At 36.8% G+C, this 27,717-nt stretch overlaps 1 protein-coding gene across 5 annotated transcripts in view; it reads right to left on the reverse strand.

Moving 5' to 3' along the window:
• RBFOX3 (RNA binding fox-1 homolog 3) overlaps nucleotides 1–27,717 on the reverse strand; it is a 3,506,422-nt gene that overhangs the window by 79,323 nt on the left and 3,399,382 nt on the right. For all 5 annotated transcript variants that reach the window (XM_044068066.1, XM_044068064.1, XM_044068065.1 and 2 more), the window contains one exon: nucleotides 990–1,029. In XM_044068066.1, coding sequence (XP_043924001.1) covers nucleotides 990–1,029 — 40 coding nt within the window. The remainder of the gene's footprint in view (nucleotides 1–989; nucleotides 1,030–27,717) is intronic.

Genomic DNA, 27,717 nt, shown 5'->3' on the forward strand with positions numbered 1-27,717 from the left:
ATAATGAAGTATGACAATGAACAACATAAACCTCCCAAACGTATGTATGTACATACACAGACCTGTGCATGTGAACACACACACACACACACACACACACACACACACACACACACACACACACACATGCACACACACACACGTGCGGGTGCGCACGCCACACAAACACACACATACACACACACACACACACACACACACACACAAACACGTGCGGGTGCGCACGCATATCCACACACACACACACACACACACACACACACACACACACATGCACGTACGCATGTACATACACAAACACGCACTCACACGCTCGCGCACATACATGCAACATACGGGAAAAAAAATTAAAGCATTAATACAGAGAAGGTGGGGGAGGGTGAAAGAGGCCAGGATGAAGACAGTGACAAATGACCCTTATGAAACAGTAACTAGCTGCTTTCCCAGTTATGCTTGTCCTTTTCTGTTCCAGTAAATAACGCCCATTAAGAAATGATACATATATAATTTTCTTTTTCAGCTGGTGTGAGACGAGCTCTGTAGGTCTACTCAGTAATGCATTCTTTGATTTGAGATATTTTCAAACAGATTTGTTGGGGAATTGTGTCTTCCCTCTGGGAGATCCATGAGTCTGAATTGCTTCCCCTTCTTCCGTGAATGAACGCATTAGCATTTCTCAGTGAGATCTTCAAAGGCATTAACCTTAAAAAAATTACATTTAAAAGGGTGTAGGGGGGAGGGGAGAGTCACCTCCCAGCTATTTTTTTCCCATTATGTGTCACTTCAGATAAATCTTTCTGCAATGTCTTCTATGTGAAGGCTGGTTTTCCACACCATATTATACTTGACTTCTCTTAACTCTAGTGATTGTAAATTGATCTTACAAAAGCAAGTCTCAAGTCATGCTGTCTCTGTTCCCCAGCACGGCAACCAAGAGAAAAGAAGTCAAAATTAATAGAAGAGAAAAATGATTTGGAAATGTGACTTACATAAATCTCCGTGCCATAAAATCCATCTTGGTAAACAACCCTGTAAAAACAGAAGAGAAAAAATGTCACTATAAGCACTGCATACTGTGGTACACTCCAAGATTGTCATCCATGAATATGTGCTACTGCTTTACAGTTCCCAGCACATCCAGATGTTGACATCTGCCAGCAGACATTTGTGTCAAATTTAGTTTATTCATTATGTGTAGGCTCTACCAGCTAGACTGCGATTTAGTGTATATTTCAAACTGCTAGGCTATTGCCTGTTACTGTCCATTTTGTTACCCAAAATGTAACAAACAAATTGTAAAATGAGTGCAAGTAACATCTTTCTAGACTTAATGACATTAAAACATGTGAAAATCTAAAATTATTATTACTGAAAACATACCATCGTACCATTTTACCAGAGCATAAATCATTATAATATCCATAATGAAAAAATCTATCAGTAGTGTACAGTGCCTAACTATTGAAATTATGTTGAAAATAGCTTTTCACTGGCTATTTACCATGGAGCTTCATGTCTTGCCACCAGTTCAGGTAGCTTTATTTCTGTCCCCCTTGGCTAATTATTCTTATGACCAGATTGACACAGCTGAGGGGTAAAAATAATTGTCCCATTTAATCAACTACCCAGACTCAGAGCTGTACTAGTCAATTTTTTTCTCCACTTAGCCTTACAGATCCCTCTGTAAATATACTTTATACATAGCAATTATCACCCTGAACCTTATCAGACTAGCAAGTCATTTTTTTTCACAAACTCAACTATGTTCTACCAGCTTGTCTGTAGGCAGATCTCACCTTCAAACACATACTTAGCTTTTACCTTTATAAAGTAAAAAAAAACAAATAAAAATAAAAATAAAAAAAAAATAAAACTTGAGTGGCCCTTAAAAATAAAACTGTTGTTAATAAAAGAATAAAATGAATTGAGTTATATTTCAATATTCATTATTCTCACATTTTATACAGCCAAGAAAATGCAACAAATAATGTTTATGGACTTCATTACAACTGTTACTTTGTTGGCAATAAAATACTTCTATCTTAACCTGTTCATCAGGGAAATCTGTTTTGTTTGCACTGACACTGTTATAATTGAACTACTGACTGAAACAGTAACTTTTGCAATTTACGGGAAGCCATTGTTATCTCTAAAATTGATTGGTTTACAGCCTTGTTATATTTATTCATCTGACATCTTTGTTAACACTTTCAGACTGCATCGCACCAATACTGTACGGATCTCATCCATATATCTGGGCATGTGCAACTCTCTGTATGAGAACTTCCTCATCTTATCAAATGCCTGTGATGAATACAGCTGCAAAGGACAGTGTTCAAAATGACAACTATCTTAAAGTATGTGCAATAACTTTTATAAGTGACCATGTAGAATTAAGATTAATGCATGCACATTGTTTTATAACTGTGTTTGTATTCCCCTTTTAAAGTTTGTAAGTGAACATTAAACAATCCTGGTCTACTCTCCTGAGATTATGACAACTTTGCTGCTTTGAGAAGTGAATACAGTTCTCTTATGAGTCAATGCCAATCAACTCGCATCGTGGTTTGTGAGTAAAGAGTAAGCTAGTAGACGGATACCCCGTCTGTCGAACCGTGCAACGTTCAAAATACACGTATTCCATGGAAATATTTCAAATAAATGCCCAACAGTAAACCAAAGTCAGAAGAAAAGTTTCAAGTAGCATACCATAGACAATAAGAAACAACTAGAAAACAACTGTACAGTCAAGAAAGACTTCAAATCCATTAATACATTTCTTAGGGTATAAATCCCAGACTGGTGTGCTGTACACACATCTTCAGCTTAAATATATCACATCTTAAAATAAAACCTTCATACTCACACAGTTTTTCACATTAAACCAAGGTAATGTTTCATATACAAAAGGCAGTTGCAGGTGTAGATGCAGTGAGATTATTTATTCTTGTATAATTATAGGCAGCAAAGTCATTTCAGCAAAAAATGGCATTTTCTTCTGAAACAATAAAGTCATGGCCAAAAATAAAGTCATGGCCAAAGGCTAAACTACTACAAGAGGGTCTGGAGTAAGAATGGCAATTGGTGCCCCCTTTCTACATCATCATGTATGTGCATAATGGTGTAGGTTGCAGTCATCCATCCACAGTTTTCACTGAATTATTCTGGACACTGTTATCCTATCCACGACCATCTATCTCCAATACTTTAATGACTCATTCATTCCTCTTGACCCATGGCATTCTACAGCACAGGGAAGTGAAAATGTGAAATCCTGTCTGCCATCCAGTAGGGATTAAGAGATTTTTGGTATGCTCCTAACAGGCACTTCCTATTGGCTGGAAAACATTGGGCAAAGTGCCCTCTGTGGGAAGGTGTAAAATGCATCCTTTCACGCTTCCATGATTTTATGTAGATTGTGTGCATACTCCTTGGTGAGCTTATAGTTCCCAAAGTTCCTTGTAGTAGCTCTGATCCTGAGCCTTACCCCTGGTGGAGCTTTTGTGATAGTTCTCCTTCACCAGCCCTCTCCTAGATAGATGAACTGGCATTAACCACTCAGTCCCATCATATCCCGGATGATGACTCCAGCTCTGTAGTTACCAGATGAGTTCAGGATATCTGGCAACAGTCAAACCCTAAACTTCTGTGCTGTAAAGCTGGCTCCTGAGTTATAGTTTAGCAATGAACACTTCACTGAGCTTAACAGGATGACTAAACATTTCTCAAAAATCACCAGCTCAGAGAAACAGGCATTTTTATATGATGTGGCAAGCTGGAAAACGGTTATATTAAAGCAGTAGTGTAGTGACCTCCCTGTGTATGAAGACACGAATATTTTTTGTCACTTGTTAAAAGGGCATCCATCAAATTTTGATTCACTTACATGATCATAAATCTTGTACAACAAAACAATGATCACATTTTCTTATGAAGGAAATGATTACTTCATAACCCATTACCAGGATAAATTTAGGTGTAAACATACATTTATTATTTTTTTCTGGATGCTTAATGTCAACATAAATTTTAAACTTTCATGTCTGTGTAATAATGTGCTCAGTGTGTATGACAAAACTGATTTTATCCACATCTTCAGGCTGTCTTCCTCTAGTCTCATGTCTTATCGTAGTAAAACAGACATAATGTGTTTCATACATTTTTTTATATCCAACTGTTTATACATGGCTAAATTTCACACATACTTAAGTATTTCTCACTTCAGAATCAATAATTTACATGAGTTACTTTTCAGTGAAATTAATGCCAGTTTTGTTTTTCTGACAGTAGGTAGCCTTGACAATGTTGACACATACCAGCTTCCAGTCACTGACCCATGAGCAGAGGTAAATTTTGTTGCTGGTGAAAAACTGAAATGACCCTCACAAGTTGCCCTTACCATGCTTTTTAAATGTTGGACAAAGGTTTAAATATTATCCCAAGTTCCTTAACTTTTCAGGTAATTCTTCCTTTTAAATATACATATACGTTTTCATTCAGATTGGAATCCACTCTATTTTATACTCATCTGGTTTCCAGGCAAAACGGTCAACTACAGCTACCAGCACTGCTTTTAGTAAATATTTATTTCTGACTCTTGAATCTTCATTAAAACTACCTTCAGCATATTCTCTCATGCAGCTTTGTGTTCTCAGGTGGAATGAATCATCAGCTCATCTAGTTTTATTGACACCCCCCCCACCTGAATGTTATTGTAGCTTTTCAAGTTATCCTAAAGCCTATCAGCTCTCCAGTTCTTTAAATAGTAAATATTTGGAAGTATTATCTTTTATGAAAAAAGTGCTTTCCTACTTCACCTAAATATTGCTTGTAGTTCCTACCTGTAAAAGCTGTTAATAGCAGCCGATTAAAATGACTTGAATAGCATAATGTGGGTCATTACCTCATTCTATCTAATCCAGGGAGAACATTTGAAGAGGCCAACCCACTTAGTTTCTGCTCCTCCTTTCCCCTTTCCACTTTACAAAAAAAAAAAAAAAAACATTTCCAAGCTTGTTTCCTGCCTTTCCTGTAAGTGGTCTAGCCCAGATACAGATTTGCTGTATCCAGGACTGCTTGTAAGCTTCTGAGCCCCCAAGCCTTTCTGTGTTGGAGGGAAGCTTTCTAGCTTAATTTTGTTTCTTAGAACTAGCCAGTTTTCTAGTTTCAGTACTCAAATCTGTTTCTTTGAGCTCAGCACTTGTTCAGAGCTCATTGTAAGCACTAAATAAGCTACAAATTACTACAGCACTCAACTTTCCTCACTTGTCTAGAGGAAAACAGTTTTTAGTACTTAATAAATAAGCACCTACCCAGGCATGTATAAGGGTGTTTTCTCCTGTCTACCTGATGAATCTGGGCATCTTGGGACAATGCAGCAATTGCCTCATGTACACAGTCAACCCTCTCCTCCTACCACCCAACAATACAACCTGTGAGAGATGCACTTATATAACAAAACTGGAAGCAAAGCTGTCTTCACCCAAGACTGGACTAGACAGTCAAGAGAAGAAGGTAAACACTTGCACCACACCACACCACACTCATCACATAGTCCCTCAAAACCTACACCATCAAAAAACACACATAGAAACACAAAACACACACCTACTTTCATGGAGGCTCTCAACAAAAATCTTCCCAAGCAACAGGGACCTCCAAAGCAGAAATGCAAGCAATATCCACCCCCCCAACACAACCCAAATGACACATAGCCCACAAACTCAGTGTGCCACTCAACCACAGCCCTTAAGGCATAACAATGTACCCAACACACTAGTCATAGGTGACTCTAAAGTCAAGCACACTGATGTTCCAGTCACCAGGCTAAACAAGGAGAAAGTTGGTGTCAGGTGCCAGGATCCGCCACATAACACACGCACTCAGGTCACTCCATAAGAAGCACAAATATGACTCTGTCATTGTCCATGTTGGTGGGAATGACCTGAGACATAACTCCCTGGACTACATGAAAAAAGACATGGAGGTGCTGGCCAATCTTGTAGCCCAGGTAGGTATGACCCTAGCCCTGAGTAGCATCCTGCCATCACCCAGAATGATACCACAGTACAAGGACAAAATTATTGACTTCAACAATTGGCTAAGCTTCTGGTGTCATTCTAAGGGGATCCAGTATCTGTCTGCCTGGGATGATATGAACGACAAACCATGATGATTTGCCAGAGATGGCCTGCACCTGTCACCCTTGGGATTCCGGATACTGACTAAGGCTCTTGCCACCCCTATAGTGCCTTTTTTAGGCAAGGTTCAAATGACAAATTCACCACGGTAACAGGTACAAGCAAGCAAAATCTGAGTGTAATGCTACTCAATGCTAGAAGTCTAAACCTCAAAATGCATTCACTCGAGGCACTCCTTAAAATGGAGAACATCGACATCTGTGCAGTGACAGAGACCTGGTTCAAGACTCCAGAGAGCACCCCTGCATCACCAGGCTATAATTCATACCACACCTTTCGGCCACCTGACCTGGACTGAAACACTAAAGGCAGAGGCATGTTTATATTCATTAAGGATATCCACACCTCCAGGCTAGTTGCTCAGCATAATGCATCTGAGATTATCCAAGTGCAACTAACTCTGGGCAAGACCACAATCCAAACTGTAGTTTGCTAAAGATCCCCCACCATGCCCCAGGATTCCCACTCCTCATTTCTTGATACACTGGAAAATATTAGGGTACAACCTAACACCCTAATAATGGGCGATTTCAACTACCCCATCATTAACTGGGAAAACTATTCATGTACCAACTCTTGTGCTCAATGTTTTCTGGAATTCATAAATTCCAATGCCTTGGATCAACTTATCCACACCCCAACCAGGGGCAGCAGTATCTTAGACCTGGTCATTACCACCATGGGAAACCGGTGTTCTACACCAGAGGTCAATTCCTCATTGGTCAGATCCCACCACAAGCTAATCACCCTAGACATCCACATCCCGCCCCCACCCCCCATTAGGGAAACCACTATAAAAGATTTCTCCAAAGCCAACTTCATGCTTCTTAAGACAGAAGTGGCAAACTTCACGACAACCATGCTGATGGACAATAGAGGTACGACTGCTGAATCCTACACAAATGCACTTTATAAGCACTTACACGAGTGCATGGATCATGCAATCCCTAACAGAATCAAGATGCTATCCTCCAAAAAAGGAAGCCAATCTGGTGGTCCCCTGCCATAAACAAACTCTACAACAGAAGAAAGAAACTGTTGCAAAAAGGTTTAAAATCCAATGACTGGAGGAACTCCCTGGTCAGCCTCAGTAAGAAGCTAAGATCCCTCATAAAATCCTCCAAAGCTAGTTACGAAAACAAATTGCCACTGATTCTGAAGACAACCACTAAGCATTCTATAGCTATGTCAAGAATCTCAATGGCAATACTCAGATCTGCTCTGAGTTACAGCACAATGGCACTAAATATACAGAACCAACTGATATTGCCAACATCCTGGCAGATAGGTTCAGTGCTAACTTTACCCCCCTCACCCCCTAAAGGGACCATCTCTATACCAGACGAATGGAAAGTTCCTGTAATCACAACTGCACAGGTGAATAACACACTCCAAAGCCAAGAACACAGCATCCATGGGACCTGACAACATCCCCGGCTGCATTCTGCACGAACTACAGAACAAACTGGCACCCCACTTAAGTGCTATGTTTAATCATAGCCTCACCTCAAGCTTTGTGCCCACTGAATGGCACACAGTGATGGTTATCCCACTTCACAAAGGGGGAGCCACCACGGATACTGGAACTACCGCCCCATTAGCCTGATGAGCCTGGTCTGCAAGGCTATGGAACGTATCATCAAGAAACTTATAAACAATGACATTGGTAATCTCCAAACTCTGGACCGGGTTTGTAAAAGGCAGATCATGTCTCATAAACCTGATAGACTTCTTTGTGGCAGTCACCAATGCCGTAGATGAGGGTAAGGTGGTTCACACAGCCAATCTAGATCTCGGCAAGGCTTTTGGCACCATCCCGCACTCTGGAATTATAGATAAACTCACTAGACTAGGTATAAATCCCTATGTCACAAGATGGGTTGCCAACTGGCTCACTGACAGAACCCACACTGTGAAAGTAGCAGACTCCAAATCCAACTTCAGACCAGTGACAAGTGGAGTACCACAGGGTTCAGTCCTGGGTCCTCTCCTGTTTGGTATCTACTTCTTTGAAGTACAGGCTAACACAGAAGGTCTTTCGCTAATGAAGTTCGCAGATGACTGCAAACTAGGAGCCATAATCAAAACTCCTAATGATGTGGACATCCTACAAAAGGGCCTCACTGAGACAGATGCCTGATGTTAAAGCCATGGCCTCAAGCTCAATGCCAAAAAGTGCATTGTCATCCCTTTTGGTAAAAACTCTGTACTCATGAACTACCACATAGGCGGTAGACTACTTAACACTGAAAGTGTGATAAAAGACCTTGGGACACAGGTGGACAGCAGTCTCTCCTTTGATAATCACATCGCCACAGTAGGCAGGAAATCCTTATATGTGGCACACCTCATCACAAAAGGTTTCTCATCCAGGAAAAAAAGAGGTCATTGTTCCCCTCTACTTGTCACTCATTAGACCCATTATAGAGTACAACACCCCTTTTGGTATGTACCTCACAAGGCATCTACAACAACTGGAAAGGCCGCAGAAATACCTGACAAAGAGGATTACTAGCCTCAAACAGTTGCCCTACGCAGACCATCTCAAAAAACTCCAGCTTTACTCCATTGCATATCGCCTACTCAGAGGCAATCTTTGCCTTGACTAACATACAAATCTATGTCAAACCCAGAGCTGTTGGACATGCTCCACTTAAAGAAATCCCAATCCCTTCGAGCTACATGCTCTAGGGACCTAAACCTTGTCATCATAATAAACAGAACATGCTGGAGGGATAGATTCCTGTCCCAGAGACTTACCATACTCTGAAACAAACTACCTGTCTATATCAAACGAAGCTCCTTAATAGCATTTTTCAAGAAAAATCTTGATGATTGGATGGGGGATAGGAAATTCACCCCGGGAATCACTTCTGTGGCTCTGCTCAACAGGGCACAGGAAAATATTTTTCTTGGATGGCGAAAGCCAGGGTACCTTTTGGCTAGACTTATATAGACCCTAGGGCCAATAGCCTAGAACCTACCTATGAATCTATGAACCTAAGATGAGGTGACTATCATTCAAATACTGCAGATGAGCTGAATTCTCTAAAATACCACCTTTGAGCTTATCTGCATGCCTTACTAAATCAGTTTAACTGAATATCACGAAGGGAAAAGATAGCACAAGAGAACAGTTGGAGCGCTGACCTTGTTAAACTTTTAAAAAGAAAAATACTTTCAAATCTTTCTGAAAGATTTAACATCTCTGATAAGAAGACACTGGTTAACAAACTCCTCATGCAAAACAAATAGACTCTAATGATTTCCTTTAAGACAATGTCTAATGCAACCTCACTACTATTGTTGATTTTTTTCATGCTGAATTTTTGTTTTATTCACAGATGTGAATGTTTCTGGATAATAATTTTCTAATTAGACTTTGGTACAAAAGCTGAAAAAAATCAATCTGCATACTACTGCAAGTTTTAGCCCATTGGAAATCTCCTTAATAATAGAGCTTCAAATCACTTTCCTATGCCTTTAGCCTTTCCTAACATTTTTTTTTTTCATTTGAGAAAGTGGTAGGATTGTAAATGTCAGCACTGCAGGGCCTTACCTAGACTGTAACTTTTCTGACTTACCTGCACTCTTTTGAGCAGTGTAATGCTAGATCATAAAATAATCTGTGTTTTGTACATTCATTCAGGGTTGGGGGTTACTTATTGCCTATTCTGGCACTCTACAGACATATGACAGACAATCAGTATTGGATAGTAGTTCATTGCAGGATACACAAACATTCCCACTCACAAACTGCATATCAGTAATCTAGAGGACAGTCTATTTATCAGCATATTTTGGAATGCAGGAGTCAAATGAGGACCCTAGAAAATGCTGACTTGGATGTAGGATGTTTATACACATTCTTCATAAAAGGTGCACATCATTCATGAACTGTGTTAAACAAGTCATTGCCCTTAGGCAGTAATACTAACCACTGCACCATCGACTCACCTCATCTGCTGTAATTTATGCACAGCACTATGATTTTTGCTTTCAAATTTAGCCTTGTTCCTCCTGGATTTACTGATTTTCTTAATAAAGTTAGGCCAATTTAATGAAATAACTGAATATGCATATACAAAAAAATCTTTACTTACTGTTTGGGATGTAGAATCTGAAAACCTTCTTTTCAGAAAGATAAGAGATCCATCCTGTTTCTGACTTTGTGCTGTGATTTTTTAATGTGCAGAGGTTATGATAAGTCACCCTCTTTTATAATGTCTCATGTTTAGCACTTGTTTCCCTTTATCAAATATAAAAAACCCACTGGGAGGGAGGGAGGTGCTTGTGTCATCCTCCTATGGGCCAGTGATCAAGCAACCACAATCCTCACTACTGACACCAGTGGGGAGGGGAAAGTTCACTGCGAGAAAAATAGATGCACACAGTATTTTCAGATACAGGTCTCTGCACCAAGTACAGTTTCTCTTAAGAGCACACAGGGATTGCATACTCCAATCCTAGGGATGGGCTTTCTCTCCAAACCCCAAATAAGACACCCCACTGGCCACTATAGAGCTGGGTCCTTAGCCGGGTGTTCCAAGGCAAGTCCTCCACCACCAGCTCTATGAAATCAGTGCTCTCAGTTTCCCTGTTCAAAGAAACTATCATACACACTCTCTTTGAAATTTTGATTTTCACACACACACCCACCTTGGATAGTCTGGCACAGCTTACCTGCTCTGCCACATCCACCCAGTCTATAAGGTAGATTTACTGCTACCAGAACACCTGGAACCAGCTACTTTAAGGCTCTTACTAGGGTACCGAATTCCACTTAATAAAATTAATACTCATATAAATGGTAGTGCGAACCACCCAAAATACTCCGGTACCGCCAATAAGCGACTCAATGCAGGTAGACACCACGTAGAATCTTTAAATCACACAGATTTAATCCACATAACGCCAAAATACGTACAGCAACAATAATAGATAAAAAGTGATAAAAAGGTGTTGCGAACAACACTCTAGACTGTCATAGCACACAAAAACAGGCTAAACGCCAACAGCAGTTTAGCGCTTTCAACCAAATGATACTGGTCTTCCTCAGAACTGCTAGTGAAAGCGTTCTTTTCGTTTAAAAAACCTTTTTGGCACCAAGAGGTGTGTCATTTCTTAAAGGCGCTACAACAAAGTCACATATATAAAAAACATTGCATTAATAGCTATTAAAATATGTAACATAATGTACTAAGACTTCATAACACCTGTTAAAACCCGCTTGTTTTGCACATTAGCATAATATTTAAATTGAATTCACTTTATATAACCTGATGTAATGGTAACTGTATCAATATTAATGCATTATAGATATAAATATTGCAATATTTATGATCAAATGTTGATAAAATATTACTAATATATGACATAAACTAATAATGCTACATGTTTACTAAAAAAATATATAATTGATACTTACAACTATTCCTATTAAATAACAAAGTAAAGAACCCACATAATAAATATTAAATATTAATAATTACAATGATTTTGGACATTCAATATATCCAATATATATAAATACTGTTGTAATAATTAATAATATACAGAATGGTAGTGTTGCTTTCTGTATAACAAACACCCAATATTTAATCAATATATACTAAAAAATAATAAACTAATATAATAATAAACTTTTAATGGATATATTATCGTTCAGTCCAGGTGGGCTGGTTGTGTCTAAGTACAATTGCCACCAAGCCTCCCTAGTTACCCCTAGGCATTGATTTGACCGATTCTGGCATTATAGAATTCAACAATTTTTTTGATGTATGTGGTTTCAACTTTATTAGTTTACTGATGAAATATCATGATGAGAGATTGAGTAAGTGTATTCATGAAGTGGAAGTGTTAAATACACAGATAGTTAATGATTTATTGTTTAAAGATTGGGAAAAATTATACAACAAGCAATATCTTGAAGCTAAAAAATGGGCTAATACCCTATGTAAGAGGAAATTTGACAAAATTAAGAGGGATAGAGAACAATATCAACGACAACTAGCATATGTATGGCCGAGAAAACATAATTATGTAGAGGGTCAACATAAAGGGGGTATTAATTATGATCAAGATGCAACGTTGGGAGACGAGACCCACAATTACAATGCTGTTAACAAGGGCAATCATTATTGTCCGGATTTTCGGACACAACAGAGGGACCACTATCCACCGTACCAAAGAAGGGGTCCAAGGACATTTGCCAGGGGGAACTGGCAAGAGGGAATGCCCCAACATCGATATTAATTAGTAATTTGAATACAGTGAACAATGCATCTACTTATACAGCTCATTTAGGTGATAGCTATCATGGAGTTTATATGATGAATGTTGATAATGATATTGTAGTTAAAGGTAAAGTTTTGTCGTATCGACATTTTAACATTTATAATTACACGGATTTACAGGTTAATAAAGTACACTTTTCTTTATTTGAGAAGGGGCTGAAATTCATACCTAACCCCAAGTTCTCCCTTACTGATGTATTGATAGATTTTAAAAAGTATATTAGAAAAATAAACTTGGAAGTTTTTTTTAAAGAGAAAAATATTATGAAAAGCAATAATATGGAAAGAGGTGATATTAATGATTACAATTTGTCTATCAAGAGCAAGTTTACACCTCCGAATCACCCTATTATTGACACCTTTGACAAGGTAGTCACGAGGGAGATATATAGTGAGTACAACCAGATAAAGAAGATGAAGGAATTTAGTAATATGACATTGGATGAAATGAAATTACTCCAATCCTTGAGAAGCAACAATACCATAAGATTGATGAAACCCGATAAAGGGGGGGGCATTGCCATATATGACAACATGATTTATACACAAAAAATCTATGAGATTTTACATAATACAGGGAATTATGTAACAGTATCTAGGAATGAATTACATATTGCCTACCGTAGAATTGATTCTTATATTGAAGAATTTTTATTGGATGGGAGAATTACCAATGAGATTTATAAATTTATCAAAGTAGAACATCCAAAGTTAGCCACCATGGTGGGCATTCCTAAGATCCATAAAGATGTCAATGACCCTCCATTTAGGCCTATAGTATCGGGTAGTCATTCAAAAACTTACAAGATGGGGAAGTTCATTGACACTATTTTGAAAAATCTTTATACTCTCATCCCACATATGGTTAAAGACTCGTGGTGTTTCCTTTCCAAGTATCCAGTTTCTTACACTGAGAAAACTCATCCTAAACATATAATCACTACTGATGTGATTGATTTGTTTTCATGTATTCCAAAGGATGAGGGGTTAGAAGCATTTTCCAGCAGTTTGAGGAGACATACAGACTTGGAATGGGACACCATTGGTCTTTTAACGGAAATGATGTCATTGGTCTTAGAAAACAATTTCATTTATTTTGAAGGTGAAATATTTAAGCAGACTAGGGGTGTAGCGATGGGAGCTGCTTGTGCCCCCATCTATGCTAACTTAGTTATGCTTAATTGGGAGGATGAATTCTTATTCAAGAATTCATACTTTTCCAATGTTACATATTATTCCAGATTTCTGGATGACTTGTATATGTTGTGGCCAGGGAGTGAAGATGATTTGCAAACTTTTATGGAATCAATCAAAAGCAGTAGTGAGTATTTAAAATTTACGCATGCTATTGATTTAACGGGTTTACCATATCTAGACACATTGGTAACTCATTGTGATGGAAAGGTGACATCTAAAATACATAGGAAGAGTACTTTTTCCAACAATTACTTGGACTATACTAGCTGCCACCCTCCTAAGGTCAAATATAACGTCTTTAAGGGACAATGTATTAGAGCCGCAAGGATGGTTTCGGAGCTAACAGATGTGGAAAAAGAATTAAAACAAATTCAAAGTTACTTCTCACAACGAGGATATCCAGGAAGTATGATGGAAGATATTATTTCTTACATATTGGAACACTGGGGTACCAAGTACAAACCATTATTGGGGTCAGGAGATATTCAAATCTCTCCTAATTTGAATAATAAGGGTGTGGGACCCAGTTATTTAAGGGCTTGCATTATACCATACAATATTGGTACTGATAATATTAAACAAATCATTCTCAAGTTTTGGTATTTGATAAGTAGTGATCAATATTTAGTTAACATATTGGGCAACAAACCTAATTTTGTATATAGGATGGGTTATAACATGAAAAAACTATTAGAATACCATACAGTAGGTAATAGGAAGACTACGCCATACACAGGCAGCAGGAAATGTGGCTTTTGCAATTACTGCAAATATATGTATTGCGATAATAAAATTACATTAGACAATGGACACAAAAGTATTATTAAATGTAAAAGTGGAAATTGCAATACTAAACAAGTTATATATTTAGCCAAGTGTGTTTCTTGTGAGGCATTTTATGTTGGGCGAACTGAACGTGTTTTAAAAAAGCGTATATATAACCATTTATACAGCATTAGGGTGAAGGATTTAACTAATGCCCTGTATAGACACATCCATTTGTTAGGTGTAGAACATACTTTCAAGTTTTTAATATTGGAGGTAATTCCAAGCAATCCTAGGGGAGGTGATCTCAAAGGATTGATAGCTTTTAGGGAGGCTTGGTGGCAATTGTACTTAGACGCAACCAGCCCACCTGGACTGAACGATAATATATCCATTAAAAGTTTATTATTATATTAGTTTATTATTTTTTAGTATATATTGATTAAATATTGGGTGTTTGTTATACAGAAAGCAACACTACCATTCTGTATATTATTAATTATTACAACAGTATTTATATATATTGGATATATTGAATGTCCAAAATCATTGTAATTATTAATATTTAATATTTATTATGTGGGTTCTTTACTTTGTTATTTAATAGGAATAGTTGTAAGTATCAATTATATATTTTTTTAGTAAACATGTAGCATTATTAGTTTATGTCATATATTAGTAATATTTTATCAACATTTGATCATAAATATTGCAATATTTATATCTATAATGCATTAATATTGATACAGTTACCATTACATCAGGTTATATAAAGTGAATTCAATTTAAATATTATGCTAATGTGCAAAACAAGCGGGTTTTAACAGGTGTTATGAAGTCTTAGTACATTATGTTACATATTTTAATAGCTATTAATGCAATGTTTTTTATAAATGTGACTTTGTTGTAGCGCCTTTAAGAAATGACACACCTCTTGGCGCCAAAAAGTTTTTTTAAACGAAAAGAATGCTTTCACTAGCAGTTCTGAGGAAGACCAGTATCATTTGGTTGAAAGCGCTAAACTGCTGTTGGCGTTTAGCCTGTTTTTGTGTGCTATGACAGTCCAGAGTGTTGTTCGCAACACCTTTTTATCACTTTTTATCTATTATTGTTGCTGTACGTATTTTGGCGTTATGTGGATTAAATCTGTGTGATTTAAAGATTCTATGTGGTGTCTACCTGCATTGAGTCGCTTATTGGCGGTACCGGAGTATTTTGGGTGGTTCGCACTACATTAGTTGTTGGTTTCAGATATAAATGGTAGTGTTAAACCAAGCAACAAGACTTTCGGGAACATGGTGCCACAGTGCCACTAAATAAATGAAAGTACTTCTAAAGGTTAAATATTTTCTAAAAGACCAGCCACAATGAAAGGTTTAGATATATTTAATAATAAATAAAAACATGAGAATACTGAATATCTGTTTACAGTAAACACCAGAGTTCCATTCAGAGGAAATATAAAAAAACAACAAAGATGGAAAGACTCATGCAGATACAGAAAACACACCATTTAGCTAATCTCACTGTGATGCCCGTGCACTGGCCCAGCAATCAAGAAGGCTCAACCCTCACCACTAACACAAGTTAGGGGCATCCATATAGGGAAATGATAAGAAATACACACACAGTAAAGTACACTTTCCCTTAAGAGCACACAGAGATCACAGTCAGTCTGGGGCTGGTTTCTCCCTTTCTCTCCAGGTCACTGATCAGACTCCCCACTGGCACAGCTATAGGGTTCAGATCTCAGCCTAGTGGGCAAGCTAAAACCTCCAGCACCCACTCTGTCCAGCCAGTGCTCCATGTCCCTGCCCAAGTCGCTGACAAACACACAGACACACACTCACACACGCTTTGAGATAAGAGTTTTATACAACCACACAGACACTCCTGGGGAAGGCTGGCACAGGTTCTCCAGCTGTGCCCCTTTTCTGCCTAGTCCAAATGGTAAGTGTGACTGAACATCAAGGCTTATTAGAGTGACTTGGTACAGTATCACTATATACATGCAATGTACTCTAGAGCTTAAATTAACTCTATATAAAACAGCCACAGTTGAAAGGTTTAAACAAATTTAATAGTAAATAATAAAAACACAAGACAATACTTATTACTACACAGTGCTAGTCAAGAGTTCAGAGATCACAAAGAAATACTTGAAATAATACCTTAGAAAAGTTCTGACATCAACACAGAAAAATACTTATGTCTAATCTTCTTAATTCCTAGCTATTTCTAAGAGAAAACAAAGTTCTAAATACCTTACATATAGAGCAAAGCAGTGCTGGTTATGTTGGGTGTTCTCAAGACAAAATGCTCAGAGCTCTCTGATTCTTACTCTTTAAACTTGATAACACAGAGCTGCTTCACATGACATCATTCTTCACACTTCTCTGGTGTTTCCAGACTAACATAAACTACATTTACATTCTTTACACCTGGTCAGAAACCAGAGGAATAAAGGGCATTTATACATGCAAATTCTAGCCATTAACTCTGGTCTTAAAACAATAGGCAGGATGCTTCCCTCTAGACATATTGGCTCCAAATTTTGACATCAAGGATAGTCATAAAATGCTTGACTTCACTTTCTTACAGCAAAGTGGACTGTTGTTACATTTTTGCAGTTCAATATCCAATGCAGTCTTTTCACATTTAAGAGAACAAGCCTGTGGCTTACATTAATATTTGCAAATGACAGAATTATCTACAAAATTCTATCTGGCTAGGCTGGCAGCCTTTACCTATCTTCACACTCACTATATTTTTTTAACTGACTGCAAAGTTACTGTTCCCTAGTTATTAAAGCAAGGCAAGATGAAAGTGGATGAGTGTCTTGTAGCTCCAAAAACAGAGTGCACTCCTCACATATCTCACTACTATTCAAATACAATTATAGTGCTGGCTACAGAATGACATCACGTCTGGTGACCTGACTCTATGGTTTTACACTGCTGTCTCATTAGAAACTGGGCCAGGATCTGGCAATGATGTAGAACTTTAGCTAAGATTTATTACAGCATCTGGAAACTGTAAAACAATTCCAGTACTTCTACCCTTTCTGCAGAAACTAACAAGCCATTCTCTGGCACTTCAGTGTAGCAATTAGTTCACCACTAAGGACAATAGAGCAGGATCCCAGCCCCAGCTTTTCACAGACATTGCTGCAGTCAGACCTGTGAGATAATATCTTTATGGCCTAAACCAAGTCATTTAATTTCAGACTATTTTTCTTAAGGTTAGCTGGCCTGAACTTAACCCTTTCCCTTTTAGTATTCTCTCTTAAAATATATACATGTCATCAGTTACAACAATATAGTCTTGCATACATGTATATTCCTTTTTTGTCCAGCAGGACCCACTGTTGATACATTTTTAACACACGTGACTTTACAAATACATTTTGAACACAAGCAACTATACAAATCAGTTTGATATTCAAATGACATATAATTATTTATAAAACTCCAGCTAGCTATGCTGGCATATGTTACACATGCACTGCCTTACTCCCCCTGGCACAGCTGGCACTATTTCACATCATCACAATGCTTACCATGGGCTCAGATTGACTATGGTCCAAATACTAGGGACTTATTTTAAATTTCAGGTTATATACAACAGGAGATGGGTCTTACCACTACCACACTATTCTAGGTGTACCTTATTGGAAAAAGACACCTCAAGGGAAGCTTACACTGAGTTCTCATTATAATGAGATCTTCTGCTGTACATACTGTATATTTATCTATCTCTGAATTATAAGTGGAAGTCAAACAAATGGCTAAAGCCCAGTTTTGGACCATGGGATCTGTTCTCTGAACAGACTTCTGGGTTCATAATATGGTCATCACTCATCCACTCCCCTATACTGACAGAAAATTATATCTAGAGTTTTTTTCAGTTAGTAATATAGATTGCCTTTGAGGTACTCTTCTGTGTGAATAGCTTCAACTCAATCCTTTCTTGCTGTCTTTTTTTTTAATGTGGCACCCAAATCAACCCTGACCATCAAGTCTCCCATCATGATGCCAAATTAAGTAATTTCTCTCCTTAGGGATGAGAGTGCATCTGCCCATTCACTCCCACTGAATGTGAGAGTTGGGTCCTGAGACATGCCACTCATTTATGGTAGTTTTAGAGTTTATGCTGTAGTCCCTAACCTCTGTACCATGGTTGTAGCATCTCCATGTGACCTCCAGCTCGAAGATACATATGTGCTTCCACACATGCTGCCCGTGTAAAACAGGTATCGCTCATGTGAAGTGACACCTGAACGCCAGTTTTAGAGATGATATAACACGTTGATCGCATGGAGGGAGGTGTTCAGCTGTGGCACTGTGATTTGGGAAGATAACTGGACCAAATATATTAGGCACTGCATACTAGATTTACTAAATAAAGTTGGGTGTTCAGTGCTGGAAGATAAGACTTGTAGGGAAGCCTTTGTGTGAAGCGATACACATGAAATAAGTCTGTAAAATAGATGGTGATCTCATCATGCTTGCATATCAGTAGGTATGGTGTTTCCATAACTGATTACAATGGAAAAGGATGACTATATTTAAAAGATATCTAGAAATGAAATCGGTTTCCTTCCATTTACAAGGTGGATCTAAAATAAATTTGGAATTAAATTTAATTTAATTTAATTTAATGGCTCAGGAAAAAAAATAAGGAAAGAAAGAGTAACCTGAGTAAGACATCAAGTGATCTGTTTTTCTATCTCTCTAATTTATCCAGAAAAGCAGAAATATTGATCTGTTAAACTGGTTGAGTCAATTTGCAGGGCATTTGTATGTTTAAATAGTCAACTTGGAGTATGTAAGGATTTATAAACTTGGAAGTGTTATGTATAGTTCCTAGGATTACAGGATCATAGGAGTTACAAGGCAAATGAGTCTTGAGGCCATTTTGATTTTGCCAGTACTTATCCTTAGACCTTGCCTCCCTTTTAAAGGTGAGCCTGGCCAGTCATACCAAGAGTGAATTTATGAAAATACATTCAGTTTTCCAGCTACTTTTTTAAAAACAGGCAGTGCATCACACAGCTTAATTTGGAGAAGAACGTTGCTCCAGAAAGGGGGGAGGTGCAGGGTGATAAATCTATCCCTCAACCTTGTCTTATATATTTGTTGTAGTAGATTTAGATCTCTGGGTCTAGTGTTAGCTGAACTGTTTTTGACTGCTGGATCCCTAATAGCCATATAAGCAAAGCACAGATCTGGCATAATGGTTAAGGTACTGATAAATATACACAGCACCACAATAAACTATTAAAGACAAAGAGCAGCAACCAATTCAGCTTCAGGAACCACAGGCAAGTACACACACACAACGAATGGTTCACACAATGAATAGTTTACCTAGGTTTCGTCTTTTAATTTTAAACAGACTTCCTCAGAAATACAATCAAATGTATCAACACCAACACAGCCTTTAAATACTCACATTACCATACATTAATTAATTGATTCCAATTAACCTATGAATGCACATCAATTTAAGAATCCATTTCATTAAAAAGAACAAAAACACAAAAACACAAGTATATGTATATATGAAATGAATGTTTCAATTATTACTTGCATTATTCACATTCAAATCAATACAACTATAACCTTAATAACAACACATTTAAAATGAAAATATAAAAATATATATAATAGAAGTAAATATGTCAAAGATATATATAATGTATAAAATACAAAATTAATCATTACATTTAATTTTAATTTAATTGTATTAACCCATAAGGTGTCTATACTTTAAAATAGAGGCTATACTGATGTGGTCATTTATACCAGGAAAGGTGGTGGCATCTAATATTAACTGCCACCTCATCTCATTGATATCAAGATGGACATTCAAAACACTTCCTTGACTGTCCTTAACAATGTGTTGGATGACACAAAACTTGAAGTCATGCCCTTTAAAAGATTCAATATGTCTGACCAGGGTATTAGTATTTCTCATGTGCTTAATGTCAAACACATGCTCCCTAATTCTGTCCCTAAATGCCCTACTAGTCTTACCTATATAAAAGGCAGGACAACAACAACATTTAGCTAAGTAAACCACATTGTTAGTATAACAATCAAAGTGACCATGAAGATTAATACATAAATTTGCTACAGATATTTGAGAACCTGTAGGCATAATATACCTACACGTGCCACATCTACCACACTTAAAATTACCATTAGGTCTGTTATTACTAGTAGAATGGTCACCCCTCCAATTACCCCTTTCAAATATTTGTTTAAAAGACCTCCCTTTTCTAAAAACACACATTGGTGGACTTTTCAATTTATCCCAAACCACATTATCAAGCTTTAGTAACCTCCAATTCTTACGTACAATATTGGCAATATATTTAGTATCTGAAGAATAAGTTGTAATAAAATGTAATGGTGAAAAATAACCATCAATAGTAGGCATTCCATCAGTATGTGCATTGTTAATCGGCAAACCTAATCACACACCCCCGAAGTTATATATACTTGATATACCAATGTTGCTGCATTCCACTAATTCTTCTTCAATCATTGAAGTTAAAAGGGCTTTATATATACCATCTTGTCTTTTCCTAATAACCTCATCAGAAATATTTTGACACAAAACAGTTGGATAACCTCTTTTTATGAACATATCTTTAATGAATTCAACCTCATTTAAGAAGTCTCCATCATTACTAGTCATTCTAGCTGCTCTGACCATCTGTCCCTTAATTATTGCTCTCTTCTGATGTTCAGGATGCCAACTAGAATAATTTAAATAAGAATTTGAAAAAGTGGGTTTCCTGTAAATCGATGAAACCAATAATTTATTAATTCTATCAATTTTCAAATTTACATCCAAATAAGACAACTCATCCATACTAAAGGAATAAGTAAACTTTAAAAAATTAACAGTGTTATTTATGTATTTTATAAATGTTCCAATAACACCGGTACTACCATCCCATACAATAAATATGTCATCCAAAAAGCATGTGTAGTACCGAATGTATCTCATATAACTACTATTAAAAACATATTCCTGTTCCCAAAAGGACATAATAAAGTTGGCATAAATGGGGGTACATGCTGCCCCCATTGCTACCCCTATATTTTGTTTAAAATAATGTCCTTCAAAATATATAAAATTATTATACAACACAGTATCCATTAAAGTTATAAATAAATTAATTTGATCCTGTTCAAATATACCAGTATTAATTAATTGGCTCTCTAGCCATTGCAAACCAATTTCAGTTGGTATAACCGTAAATAAATTACAAACATCAATGGTCAACAAGACAGTATGTTCACTAATCTTAACTGCTTGCAACTTCTGCGAAAAAATCCCAAGAATCCTTTGTAATATAGTCAAACACTTTAATACCTTTTTGTAAATGAAAGTCCAAAAATTTACTTATGAAGCATGTTTTGCTCCTTTTCCCATCAACGATAGGCCTAAATTTTATGTTGTCCAGTCCTTTATGTATTTTTGGAATTCCAAATATACTGCTGACCAAAGGGCATGACTTCAAGTTTTGTGTCATCCAACACATTGTTAAAGACAGTCAAGGAAGTGTTTTGGATGTCCATCTTGATATCAGTGAGATGAGGTGGCAGTTAATATTAGATGCCACCACCTTTCCTGGTATAAATGACCACATCAGTATAGCCCCTATTTTAACGTATAGACACCTTATGGGTTAATACAATTAAATTAAAATTAAATGTAATGATTAATTTTGTATTTTATACATTATATATATCTTTGACATATTTACTTCTATTATATATATTTTTATTTTTTCATTTTAAATGTGTTGTTATTAAGGTTATAGTTGTATTGATTTGAATGTGAATAATGCAAGTAATAATTGAAACATTCATTTCATATATACTTATACTTGTGTTTTTGTGTTTTTGTTCTTTTTAATGAAATGGATTCTTAAATTGATGTGCATTCATAGGTTAATTGGAATCAATTAATTAATGTATGGTAATGTCAGTATTTAAAGGCTGTGTTGGTGTTGATACATTTGATTGTAGTTCTGAGGAAGTCTGTTTAAAATTAAAAGACGAAACCTAGGCAAACTATTTGTTGTGTGAACCATTCGTTGTGTGTGCGTACTTGCCTGTGGTTCCTGAAGCTGAATCGGTTGCTGCTCTTTGTCTTTAATAATGGTTAAGGTCTTTACCTCACAAACACAAAATACATGGTTTGATTCTGACCTCTGGTTATTGGCTAGGCTTATAATAGTCTTCAGACTGATAGCCTAGTATGTACCTGTGAACCTAAGGAGCTGATATGATACTGAGTATAGAGACAAATACTCCAGTCTTTCTTGGTAGGTCAAGTCTTTTAAGCCAATCATCTTACGTCTGGGTATTTTCAATTGCTTGATCTGCTTAGTAAGAAACTTCCCAAAGGGGGAATTATACTCACTAATGGGTCAATCTGATCTGGAAGAAATATATTTTGCTATGAGCTGTGCAAGGTAAAATGATTTCTTTGAGGGAGCTATCCACTCAAGTACCTTGGTTCCTTCCTTATTGTGACAATGAAATGTATAAAGTTCTGATTGTTTATTTAGTGAACAAGTCTTCTTTTTCAGGATAGTAGTTGAGTTCATGAAGATAATAGCTAAACCTATCTAAATGCTGTGGTGTTACAGTTCTCTTTCATTTCCACAAGTCTGACTACTCAGGTGATCAGATGAGAAGGCACGAAATGTGGAAAATGCATAAATACAGTTGCAAGTATAGAAAACTCCTGGAACAACCTCATGTTGATCTGGATCAAATGTAGGAATGGTTAAGGAAAGGCAAATTCAAACCAAATGATGAAAGGTTAACATTGGTGGCCCAAGATAGTGGGGCAAACAGATAAATGTAGGTTTTGTGAAGTGGAATTGGAAACAGTCACACACCTTGTTGCCTGCTGTGACATATTAGTAGCAGAAGGACTGTATACTGAAAGGCATAATAATGTGACAAGACTGTTGCACTTGGGATTGTGCAAACATTATGGTATTGAAGTGGCTGAAAATCATTGGAAACATGAGCCACACAGCATCATAGAAAATGATGAAGTCTACATCACATAGGATTCACCCATTACCAACAGTCCAAATGATAGCTGTGAAAAAAAACAGATATAAGTGTCCATGAAAAGAAGACATAAGTAGTACTGATCATTGAAATCTCTACACCCAGTGACTACAGTGTCTTGCATACAGAGAGACACAAAGTCATAAAGTATCAGGATTTGCAGGCAGAAATGAGAACAATGTCGAAGAAGGATACCCAGACAGTTCCAACAGTAGTAGGAGCAACGAGTCTTATAAAAAAGAATTGACAATCATACTGAGATATGTTACCAATACATGAAACTTCATACAAATTGCAGAAGGAATCATTACTGGGCATATTGAGGGTGCTTGGGGGTGCTGCGAAGAGCACTTCTGCCTGACATCAAAGATTTAAACATTAATTTCATCAACTTTAATCATACTTTTAGGAATGGGGTTCATTCCCGTCATGGTAGTAGAAACCCAAAAGACTTGGAGAATTTAAAAAAGAGTGATTTATAAATTGTGCAAGGGGCAAATCAGCCTGTTACAGAGTTTTAGTAGATTCTACATCCTATGAGAGAAATTATTCTATGATACAAACTTCATTTAGGTGATATGCATCCTTCTGTAATTATAAAGATTAGGAATATTATTAGGATCTGAATAATTATTGTTATGCAGGCTGTACATAGGTTAGTGATTACTGCCACATCACTGTGATGGTTTTAATGACTGACATTTGATTTCCACTAGAGTTGTATTTCATATTTGGGAAAAAAGAGTGCACAGCTGAACTCACATAAAAGGTAGTTACTTTCTAGGGCAAGTTCATTATGGTGAAATACCCTCCTTGGTGGTTACAATAATTACACAAATTCATATGGGCTCAAACATTATAGTTATATTAGGAGTGGTAATATTAAGGGGTGCAGAACAGAATGGTTATAGGTAGAGCATTTTAATGACTGCAATGAGTGTCTTTTGGACTTCAGTCAACTGATTTTTATATGGTAAAAATGAAAAAATGATTGATTTTTATGAGGAGGCAAATGTAATAAGTTTAGTCAGTTAACAGATGATGTTCAACGAAGCAGCTGGGCTGATTAAAAACTTTGCTCAAAGGGTGCTATTAGGAGAAAATAAGATAGGGACAGTTATTTATAAGCTGGAGCCAGGAGGATTATATGCAATGGCGGGGTGTAGTAATGATGCATTGTATACTCCTCCTTAAATGTGTTCATTTTGACTGATGCTGTATCCCAAAATATTATGGTGCAGACAGTTATTTTTCACAGAATAAAGTTTAATTTACTTATAGTTTTAGAAGAAAACTGTGACAACTGGTATACAAGACTGTGGTATTCTTGAAGAAGTGGAACAAGTGGAAGACAGTGAAAACGTTTAGGATTTTGGAGTTCAATGCACAGGGCAGCACGCATGAGGAATAACTGTTAGAGTTGAGTTGATGAAATGCATCATTAATAAGAAGAATATTTTAATATCATGCTGAAGAAAAATATTGTAAGCATGACAAAGTCCAAACATTACCTTTCATAAATTTATTTTCATTATTGCTTGTGACTGGGTTCCACTCATATTTAAAATACAAACTGTGTTTTCTTAACATGTCAGTAAAGATGATTTTATAAAAATAAAATAAAGCTTATGGCTGGTACTGAGCTAACTATATGTACAGATCACTTGACTGAAAACTTGTGCAGAATGTGGGGAATTCAAGTGAAGGAAAATATTCTGCAGCAATAAACCCCATTATTTTCATATTTGTTCACACAACTGTATTTTAGGATCATTGCTGAGGTACTATGAATGGAAGAATACTAAGCAAGATACAGGTGCTCTCAGCCTACAATGTACAGTTACTCTCAGCACTCAAGGGACAGGTAATCTTAGCCCTCAAGGGACAGGTACTCTAAGCCTTAAGGTACAGGTACTCTAGGCCGTCAAGGTACGGGTACCCTCAGCCCTCAAGGTACAGGCACTCTTAGCCCTAGTACTGGGTGGATGGATTTGTGCCTCTGAACAGGGCGCTTACTTTGTAATGTTTACAGAGTATGTAACTGGATCCTGTTTTAGTAACCAAGCAAATACTTTGGGAAGATACATTTTTAAAGAAGGCTGTAGTGGAGGCTATTGATTTAATGTGGTAAGCCCTGATCTCCCCACTTAATGTTTTGTTGTAATTTTTACATACAAAATAGCCCATTTTGTCAAACACTTGGATATAGTTTTTTAGACAAACAATCCTGTTTTTCATAAAGTAGATAAACATCAGCTCAGTCTGTTTTAGTTCTTAGTATGTGTACTGCAGTATCTGAGATGTCTGTGCTTGTCTGTGCTTAGACAAGAAGACAGGCAACTGAACAGATTGATTCAGGCAAATAACAGAGATCACTTTAGGCAAAAAAGGAGGGATTTATATTTACATACAGAAATATATCTGAGGTCTGTTTGATGAACAGTCCAGCACAAAAGCAACAACTTTATCATATAGTTTCCTAGGCAGTGCTAACTTTTTTGGTAGCCCGTTTTTCAATAATTTTAGAATTTTAACAAAAGTAGTTTCTTTGGTAGGGAAGTCTAAGTATTCAGCCCTGGGTAGGTTGTAATCTGATCTGCCATGATGAACATCTGATCTGTACATGAAGAACAGAGAACAATTTTTATTTGTTGAAGTAGTAGTCCCTTAAGTGGACAGCTTGGAAGAGATTTTTGAAGCTTTAGCTGCCTTTAGTAGCCCTGGGCTGATATTTTATAATCTATAGTGGACAAGGAGAAATCTCAGATGTCCGTAAGACAAGCAAACAGTTCCCTGGTACCCTAGGTGTCTTGATTCCAGGTATCAGATTTTTTATCCCATTGTATGACCTTAACCTTAACAAAGTAATGGGTGTCTGCCCACTGACATCTGGTGACTGATGAGCCCAATCATGGTAGCTAGCAAATCACACAGTGAAGGAAGGGCAGAAACATGGGAAGTCCCTTCTCCAGAAAATGGGAGAGACTCAATGGAAGTCTACTTCTGAGATGTTAATAATGAAAGCTAATCCTAGTTCACTTTCTCCAGTGTAGCTGAACAGTAACTCATGGCATCAGGCCTGGTCCCTTTAGTCAGACATGCTTGTCCTGTACAGCTCTAAACACACAGTCCATTGATTTACTTTTTATGATGGGCGGATTCACTCTTCTTCTTATTTTCCGTAACAGACTTTTATTCTATTAGATTTTAATTTTAGCTATAGATTGCTGTTTTAAAAATAAATCTGACTAGCTGCTTCACTAAAAAAGGCTTGCATTTTCCATGTTTAATTATTATTAGTATTATTTTTTCTCAAAATTATCATGGTATTCATAGCTATGTATATTCTGATTCTCTCTCCTAAACAGAAAGGACACTGTGGCTAAAGCACTGTGGAGGAACGTTAACACCTACAACAGCTTGTTTTACCAATTTTCTCTTGGAGCATCATTAGAAACAATACAAAACCAAACAAAACATTATCTGCACAATAAAAATAAAATGCTATATAATTACACCACCAAAGTCTAAGGCTATGAAATGACAAGCAAAGTAACCAAGTTAAATGGACAACTGTCCACTTCAAGCAGAAAAACAATGGCTGGTAAACTTTTGGTCTCGTTTTATTTAGGCACCCTCTAATGGCCATAGCATGAAACTGTATACATATGCTGTAAATGTCTTCATCTGTCCAATTCATGTAAAAGATTGCCATGGTAATGATTTTTATGATGAGCATCTATAATGAGGAAGGCAACAGTTCTGTCGCTATTAAAATGGCATTACTACTTACATATCAGGACTCAGGACCTGCTTGAGTGGTTATAACTCTAATTACTGAACTTCGCAGGGATAATAGTGTCTTTTAGCACCATCTTAAAATAGATCTGTCACATGGATTATAAAACAAAGCAAACTGAAATCAGCACAAGAAACATTTATAAGAACATAATTTAAAGATGGCTGAATCTAAAGGAAAAAGACAGATGCCAATTTATTTTACTTCCACTGTTGATACACTTCAGATTTCTTAATGTTATTTTCTAAGCAAGACTAAAATGTATGCCTTGCACAACATGATTTATAGGAACAGATTGGATGTACCTTTAACTAATCCTATTACTATAAACTTTACTGTCTTATATTTTT

The sequence above is a fragment of the Protopterus annectens genome, chromosome 4.part0 (assembly GCF_019279795.1).
Source record: "Protopterus annectens isolate FY-2018-M chromosome 4.part0, PAN1.0, whole genome shotgun sequence".
Classification (NCBI taxonomy): Eukaryota; Metazoa; Chordata; order Ceratodontiformes; family Protopteridae; genus Protopterus; species Protopterus annectens.